Consider the following 9,122-nt stretch of genomic DNA (forward strand, 5'->3'; position numbering starts at 1 on the left):
TTTATAATTTAAAAAAAATACCCTACAAAATCAAGAAAGGCAGCTCTCTAAATTTGCCAGCAGCAGCTAGAGTTGAGGAAGAAAACATTTCATTGTTATAGAAATATGTCAATGTCGAATTTTCCTTTTGGAAAATTTTAAAAGTTATTTCGACAAATAATTAACGTAATCGGGACCTTTGACCTAAATACCCGTCACGTCGATTTCGTATCTCATTATTTTCTTACAAACGAATGCTGTTATAAAGCATGTCAGTATTATGTCGAAAATGTCTAATCGAAATCCGTTTGCATTTATGACAACTTTGGTTTACTATACATAGGGCTCGGAGTCACATTCAGAGGGTAACGGGGGTGGCGTTCGCTTGCAGCTCAAGAAGTCCGCGTCGAACGCGTCGGAGCGGCGCCGCAGCGGCTCGCTGCTGCCGTGGAAGGCGCGCGCCGCCTCGCGCGACCGCGCGGCGCCCGACGCGCCGCCCGCGCCCCCCGCGCCCCCCGCGCCCCCCGCGCCCGCGCCCCCCGCGCCCGCGCTCACCGACGTGAGTGACCGACTGCTTGCATTTAGTTCACTTAGCCGACGGACCCCCATAGACAATCGGTGCGACCTTGGGAACTAAAATGTCCCTCGTGCCCGCGGTCACACCGACTCCCTCGCCCTTCAAACCGAAACACAAATACTAAGTATATTGAAATATTAATAAATATTGAATATGTACATAGGTATAACCCACTATCCGTTCAATGTTTGTATATCGATAGTGATTTTGAAATCACGCATTACATAAAAAGCGTAAACATCTGAAACATCAAAGTAGTCGGATTCCCTAAATTCATCTTTAGGCCTCATCCTGTCAATCCGCGTTTAGCGTAGTATGTAAACTAAAATAAGGTTCTATCCAAAAGAGTTTTTCTGTTTAGTTTTTTAACATTTAAATTATTATTATGAAATGAGAACCACAGGTGTCCGTAAGACTATAAGAGCCTCCTTGAATAGTAAATATTTCGTTTCGATTTCGAAGCCAACAATGAAACAACAACAAATAATGACACAATACGATATATTATTTACAAACATAACTCTAAACCCAACTAATTAGACGTCGGCAAGTCATCGTGAATCGCGACCAAACACGCTCATTGTCTTAAACTATCAGTGTTTATTGTTCTGCAATATTGTGAAACGCGGAGCGGAGTTTGCGCATCGCTGTTTGAATGGAAAACCTCGATAAGTCGAACAAATGTTTGCGGAGGCGGAGAGAGAGAACTTAACTATTATTGCTTAATATGTATCAACCTAATGCTCGATATTTAACGTTAAAATTTGTTATCTTTTAAATTAAACATTCAATGTCATATTTAAACTAGTGTACACACACGATTCTAAAAAACACTTCCGTAGTTCCGGTTGACACACTTAATACCACAGGGAGTTAATTGAAAAGAAATATAACGTTCCAAAAAGCCCAACTATATACTTTTTTAAGTCGAGACCCTATATATATTGGTGCGAACCAAACTTCAGCGTGATTCAGGAAAAACGGTTTTCATACAAAATTTTAGTATCGAAATTTGTAACGTACATGCATGTATTTAGGTGTGTGTGTGTGTGTGTGTGTGTATGTATGTATTAACTCATATGTAATTAAATGAGACTAAATACTCCAATTATCTTTTTCTAAGATTCATTTTCAATTAGTAAATATGACATAAGACATTCGTAACAATTTGAATCTGCTAACGATACACAATCGGTTAATTTTAAAAGCGAAATTGCACATATCAAATGCAATATAATTTGCGGACCGAACACGTACTCAATATGTACTCGTAACATTAACACGATCGTCGTGAATCGGTTTTCCATTTGCACGTTATCGTTTATCAACTTTATCATAATGCAGCGCACTAAATAAACTCGAGTCTATTTTAAGCGCTGGAAAGCCGTCGAGAAAACACTGCGATTACATTACAAGTTTACTTTGATGATTTCAGTCCGATGTGTCGTTTTATTTTCGTCCCAGAAATACTTTAATATCGGTACTACATCGTGTCGCGCAGATAACAAAATAATTTATCGCATTATAAAAAGAGACGGACTTTTTGGTGCCGTTTAATCCTTTCATAAATAAAAATGCCGTATAAGTATTTCAATATTATCTCGCGACTATTACCCGCACTCGGTCAGGCGAGAATCATGCCCATCGACTCCTAAGCGAGATCGTGATCGTCCGGCAGGTGGTGAAGTCGAGCCAGACGGGCGACGGGCAGTGCTCGCTGTGCCGCGTGGTGCTGCCCGACGGCGCCACGTCCGTGGTGGGCGTGGACGAAGCCGTGACCGTGCGGCGCCTCGTGGACCGGCTGCTGGCGCGCCGCAACCTGGCGTGCGGCGCCTACGACGTGCTGCTGCGCGAGGGCGCCGTGGACGGCGGCGCGCCGTCGTCGGCGCTGGGCGGGCGCGAGGCGCGCGTGGAGCGCCGCGTCGTGCTGCGCGTGGCGCTGGGCGCGCGCGCCGTGGCCGTGCGCTGCCGGCCCGCGCGCCGCCTGCGCCACGTGCTGCGCCCCGTGCTGCAGCGCTACGCCGCGCCCGGCGCGCCGCGCGCCGCGCTGCTGGCCGGCGCGCCGCTGCACCCCGACACGCCCGTGCACGAGCTGGACGGCGCGCGCATCCGCATCGTGGAGCTGTCGCCCGCCGCGCCGCACCTGGCGCTGGCGCTGGACGCGCCCGACGACGACGCCGACTCGCTCAGCGACGTGGCGCTGCGCCTGCACGACGACGACGACGCGCCGCCCGACGGCCGCGTGCGCGCCGCGCTGCGGGCCGGCGCCGCGCTGCAGCACCACCCGCCCGGTCAGCGCCTATTCTATTATTTCTGTATCATAGTTGACAAAAATATAACGGGATACCTTTATTTGTCGCATTACTTTGTAAAAAAGCCTGTCGAAAAAAACTTCTTAAGACTTTTGGCTGCCATTGAATGTACGAATGTACAGAATAAGTAGTAAATATTATACATATATATATATATATATATATATATATATATATATATATATATATATATATATATAATATAAATATAATATAAAATATTATATTTATATTATATATATATATATATAATATATATATATATATATATATATATATACATATTTATATCTTCAATATTATTTATTTATACAGATTTTCTAGAGAATCTCCGCGAAACCCAAAGACAGAGGCTGCAGCCGCGAACCCCCCCGCCCCTGCCGCCCAAGCCGGCGCAGCGAGCCGCGCCCACCGTCGTCTGAACACGAGCGCTCGCGTGGCACCACCTGTCGCCATCGGACACGTTACACCGTGGAAAACGGAGCAACAAGCCTTGCGGTCGGCTACCTTACTACAGTCGAGCTGAAAGAAGCCAAAAGAAATTGTACTTTATAAAGAAATACATAAGTATCAATATCGCAGGAAGCTACTCGAAACCGCCCGCGACAAATGAAGACGATAAACACGAAGCGGGCTCCACGTCGATACCCAAACATCACACTTACACAAACGTGTTACGCAATAATACACTCTATACGTATAATCTCAAGCCTTAATGTCACGTGTAACGAGGTATCTGAGAATGACTGAAAAAACCAATTGTTCATAAAGAGCTGTTTCAGTAAGACAAAGAAATTAATTATAAATATATTTATTTTTAAGTATCTTAAATGACAAATTATTTTGATTATACAATGTTACACTAGCTAAGAAAGTTAGCTAAATGAAAAAACAGATTAATATACAGATTAAATAAGACATTACACATTTAAAAATAGATCTCTATGATTGTTATTATCTTTGACCTTAGGCTCTATAGAATGCATTCGTAGGCAAAATTATGTAAATAAATACTAATGTAAGTTAAAGTTTTAGTTTTAAAAATATATTATGCTCAGTCTTCCTAATAGTAATAGCGGATTGGTCAAAATAATTTTCGAAAAATATTTGTTTTATAAACAATTTTATATAATAAAGTTTAAATCAAATTATCGATATTAAATAATAATCTGTTGCCAAAATCTCATACTGTAAAAAAAAATTACCTCAAGTAAAATAAAGTGACTTTATATCCCCGTTTATTGTAAACGACGCCTCTAATTATTGAACATTGTGACATTGGATATAACACGAAATGCGATTTTTTTGTACATTTTTTTTTACTTATGTTATATCACGTACAGGCATTTTCGATGTTCATGTAATAATATGTCAATATCGGCAAGTGCTCTAAATGTCTATCTTACACGATACTGGCATGTGTAAAAAAAAAGAAAAAATGAAATAATTAAATACCAAATAGATTTATATAAGTCATAGCTAAACTCCGTGCCTTAGAACGATTCTCTAACAAACATATTGCATAGCATTTATGATTATATATATAACTAGTTTCCACCGTCGTGTAAAAGGGTGGGGGTGTACCCTATATCCTTTTCTGTATTATGATTCATGTATATCACCATAGTAAATACGTTGGTTTCACATTAACTGTATAAATTAAAACGATATCCGTGTAAATTTGTAAATATTATAATAATAATAATGAAGTGAAAGATCTTTTATATAAATTCACGGTATTCTCAACTAAGTATTTTTTTATTTAAAGTATTTTTATGAGTAAATATTATGGGAAGATTTTGTACGTGACTCTGAAGTGAGTATAGACTAGATCCACTAGACTTGAGGCAACTATAATTATTTATATGATAAATAAAGATCACTACTGGATATGTTCCGTTTTAAATTAACTTATTGTAATAAAGTATGACAACATTGAAACTCAGATTTACCGATTACATATGATTAAACATTTACATGACTTTTCTTTTCTTCAATAAATTTCCTTTAGATATTAGTTTATTTTGAAATTTTGCTATGCAAAAACATATTTCGTTAGGATGTTCCTACAAAAATATTAATAAAATTGTCCGTGATAATATTCATTTACATCCTTAAATATATTATTGCCACTGTTAAATTATCATTCGAAACAAATTAATCCCATCTAATTTGTAATCTGTACTATTTAATTTGAAAAAAATAAATTATAATAATATTGGTGACGTATCAGGCATATTCATAGAAGCTCGAGTGAAATGCTTTTAAGACACAGTGCTGGTGCGATCTGCGACCGCATCGCTCGTACTGAGTGCGGGCCGGCCCCAACATCGTCGTCTGTCTTGTTCATATATGTATAGCGTATTGTATATATATTATAGGTATGCGAACGAGCATATGGGCCACCTGATGGTAAGTGGTCACCAACGCTCTTAGACATTGGCATTGTAAGAAATGTTAACCATCGCTTACATCGCCAATGCGCCACCAACCTTAGAAAATAAAATGTTATGTCCCTTGTGCCTGGCACGCTCAGCCTTCAAACCGGAACACAACAATTACTGCTGTTTTGCGCTAGAATATCTGATGAATGGGTGGTACCTACCCAGACGGGCTTGCACAAAGCCCTATCACCAATAAATATAATATAGTAATAATAAATTATTATTAGCACCTTTTTATAATCGCAGTTACTGTAACTACATACAAATCACTAAAAAAACCGGTAACGTCCTCGCTTTATTTGCTTAAACTGTGATTTATTAATGAAACGACTAGCTATCGGCTTCCACTTCAGACAGTAGAGTATACTTAAGAGGAGTGTAATTAATTAATCTAGGAGTTGCTTAAAAAAAAAACTACGTCATGTTTTAATTTTTGGTTATAATAACGTTTCAGTAATTGAATATTTGTAATAAAAAACAAACAACGTAACTAAACTATTTATTTCTTATATAAATTATTTATCAGCTATCGCCGGCTGCTCGACCTCTTCCTCCACTGCGACCGGCACCGGTTCAGGCTCCGGCTGTAGCCTCGTCAACTTAGACGGGTCTTTGGGAGGAGCCCAGTCCGGTATGATTTTGTCGTGAACGCGCCACGTGCCGTACAAATTGGAGAGATGTTTTTCGAAAACAATATATTCTAGAACATCCTTGGCAACTATCTCACTGCCGTGGAGCAAGCGACCGAAGCGGTCGTACACAGCGAGCTGCTGCCGCGTGTGGAAACGGACGGTCACCTGAAAACAAATATATTTACAAATAAAATAAAAGGTTCTGCCTGCAACGGACAAAAACTTTTTTTGGTTAAATATTATTACTAAATAAGTTACATAATCATTCTAAAATGCACAATTACTTTTAATTATTACTTTTACTAATTTCAATTACGATATCGCCGATTGATTTTTTATTATAACAATTACATTAATTTATTATTTAATTTTGACATTTTTTTCAAAATTACTGATGATTTTTTGTTACTTTTAATTTGAATTAGATTAAATCTGGATGTGCTATGTACACTTATAATTGACATGTATAATAGATATGCTGTTATTGTTTTATAAATTCATTTTTTCAATGCTTTATATGTAAGTTATAAGGGTGCTTATACAAATAAATAAATAAAATAAAATTATAAAATCATTATTTCTAATAATAATCAAAACAAATCTTGTAACACATTTGAGCAAATATTCTTGTCCGAAATTATTATCTACAAACTATATATAACAATTATTTATAATATAATAGTAGACAACTAATTTCAATTAAACTTTATATAGTTCAGACTAACTATAACAATAATATAATATCCTGGGACATTATTCACACACGGCCATCTTATCCCAAATTAAGCAGAGCTTGTGCTATGGACACTAGACAACTGATATAACTGATACATATACTAATTTTATTTTGTAAATACATACTTATAAATAATTACAGACTCAGGACAAACAGACAAGTCCATGCACACATAATCGTTACCAGTGTTTAAATACAGTTAAAGAAATAGAGAAATAAGGCCTAACACCTGTTTGGCTGACGACTTGTTGATGAATTGTTTCCAAATAAACTAATACTAATAACAATAAATATTATCATATACTTCTATATAAACTAGTATTTTTTGGGGATATAAGGTTACAAATGACATTCAGTAAATGGCATTACCCCAGTAGGTACTGGGGAACAGATTATTTAAATCAGTAAACACTCGTAAAAAATAAACTTAACTGATTAGATGAAATGAATTTCTAAAATATTACTAAAAGTTAGATGATATTTTGGCACTATATTATAAATGCAAACAGACAATTATTATTTTTATTTGTTTAAAATTGCAATTGAGAAAATTAAAGTTTGCAGTTACTTGTTAAATTAATTAATTTAATGGTATTTAATTTTTCTCATATACCAATATTTTAAATTTCCTTTCGTTTTTTTTTATGTTTGTATTTAAAACTATGGTTCTGTAACTCTTTTGGTGTACAATAAAGCATATAAATAAATAAATGTTTTCTATATGACAACAATTACTAGATCTGAATGTGCTTTTAGAAAAATGGAATTACAAATAAATAATACCTGAGCAAAAATATTTTCCTTGCTGATAATATCAGTGCACCGCGCATGCACTACACGGGGAGGTTCCAATGAGTCTAAAAATCTCCATCTTATCGTCTTTAGCTGGCTATTATGTCGGAACTCTTGGTATGCTTTCTCCGTGACATACTTCCTCAAAGCATATTTGTCATTGTTAGCCAAACTTTCATGGGCTTTTATGTAAATGTTCTGAGCTTCTTGACAAAATTCCTTACTATCAAAGTCTTCTTCATAAGACTTGATCTTACGGATGGCCATCATGGATTTGGATTTTTTCTCCAGCAATTGTACTGTTTGTTTTGCACGAGTCGTTGATACAAGGGAAGCTTTGCCATCCCCTTCGGGTGGAACATACCCCTCAAAGACGCCACCTGAAAACATTTTTATCCCATTACATATGAACATTTTAGGAAAAATTTTGTCTATTTATCATATTTCATAACATTTTTGTTTAATATTAACACAAGAAATTTGATTGCTGCTAGTGAATGATGCCTTAAGACATAGTTTTGAATAATAAGAAGGTTAAAGCTTAATCACCTGTTGCAGAAATATAAAATGGACGTTCCATCCAAGGACGAGGTGGCATCAGTCCCCGCTCCTTCATCTTCTGTCTCATCTTTTCTGGACTTACATTATTTTCATCTTCATTCATGTCTGGTAGGTCTATCTTGAGATATTTTTGTGCACGGTGCTTTTTGAATTTCGGATTAAAATGCTTGGAAGTCGTCGATCGTGAGGGTTGAATTAACGTAATTGACGATGGTAGCTTCCATAATGGGCTGATCTAAAAGATTTTAGGAACATTAGGCAATTGATTGCTATATAAAATTAATTTACCTTAAAAATTATTTTATTACATTGAATAAGAATAAAAATATGACTTGAAGTTTTCATTGTAGTATAATAAAATACTTACTTTGGTTAATATAGAATTTGCCATAGCGGAAATACTTCTTGCTTTTATAAGCCTTGTGACTTTTTTTTTAATAAGAATAGCTTAAAATTGTCATGACATCAGTTTGAACCAGAATTACAATTAGGTTGAAGTAAATTGCAGAAATAATAAGTAACAGTACCAAACATAACCTAAAAATTAGAAATTACTGTCAATTGTCAATGTCAAGTAAGATCCAAGTAATAAATATCAGGAAAAAAGAAAGATGTATGAAATTATTTCTTAAAACATTGATGTATGAAAATTGCTTTAATTTTATTTGATAATTATTTCGTTTTTCTGTAAATATATATTATTTTAGATCGAACAGGAATAAAAAGATTGTTCTGTAGTCTACAAAATAATAAGCTTAAAAAAAAAGCATTGTCTATGAAAATATTTTTCACTGCCATTTTTAGTCATATGTTTTCCTTTCAAATTAAGATTTTTCATTAAAGCGTCATAAAATTTATCAAATTACCGTGCTGTACTTATAAAATACTATCATTAAATTTAAGTTACAATTGTTTATCAATATCGTAACGCTTCTTTTTTTGCGAATTAATATTTCGGATTACTGTCTTTGCTTTTATTTAATATAAATTTATATTTAGAAGCTTCCTACTGAGCATATTGGTCACTTGTAATATCGGCTTTCTTTAGAGATCAAATTTTTTCTAATAAATATAAGAGAAAAAGAGACC

The 9,122-nt window shown here is 36.0% G+C and overlaps 2 protein-coding genes across 5 annotated transcripts in view; one reads left to right on the forward strand and one right to left on the reverse strand.

Moving 5' to 3' along the window:
- LOC126776472 (regulator of G-protein signaling loco) overlaps positions 1 to 4,842 on the forward strand; it is an 89,087-nt gene extending 84,245 nt beyond the window's left edge. Inside the window, exons 8-10 of one of the 4 annotated variants that reach the window (XM_050499006.1) lie at positions 323 to 538; positions 2,235 to 2,847; positions 3,184 to 4,842. In XM_050499006.1, the coding sequence (XP_050354963.1) occupies positions 323 to 538; positions 2,235 to 2,847; positions 3,184 to 3,290 (936 nt within the window). In that variant the 3' untranslated portion in view covers positions 3,291 to 4,842. The remainder of the gene's footprint in view (positions 1 to 322; positions 539 to 2,234; positions 2,848 to 3,183) is intronic. The other 3 variants (XM_050499008.1, XM_050499009.1, XM_050499010.1) reach the window with 3 other exon arrangements.
- A 953-nt stretch (positions 4,843 to 5,795) lies between these two features.
- LOC126776512 (probable 39S ribosomal protein L45, mitochondrial) lies at positions 5,796 to 8,578 on the reverse strand. Its single transcript, XM_050499097.1, has 4 exons — positions 8,401 to 8,578; positions 8,022 to 8,268; positions 7,464 to 7,852; positions 5,796 to 6,109 (listed from the first exon to the last, which is right to left on the reverse strand). The coding sequence occupies exons 1-4, from the start codon at positions 8,422 to 8,424 to the stop codon at positions 5,828 to 5,830; spliced, it is 942 nt and encodes a 313-aa protein (XP_050355054.1). The 5' UTR covers positions 8,425 to 8,578; the 3' UTR covers positions 5,796 to 5,827.
- Positions 8,579 to 9,122: the final 544 nt, after the last annotated feature.

The sequence above is a fragment of the Nymphalis io genome, chromosome 20, assembly GCF_905147045.1.
Source record: "Nymphalis io chromosome 20, ilAglIoxx1.1, whole genome shotgun sequence".
Lineage (NCBI taxonomy): Eukaryota > Metazoa > Arthropoda > Insecta > Lepidoptera > Nymphalidae > Nymphalis > Nymphalis io.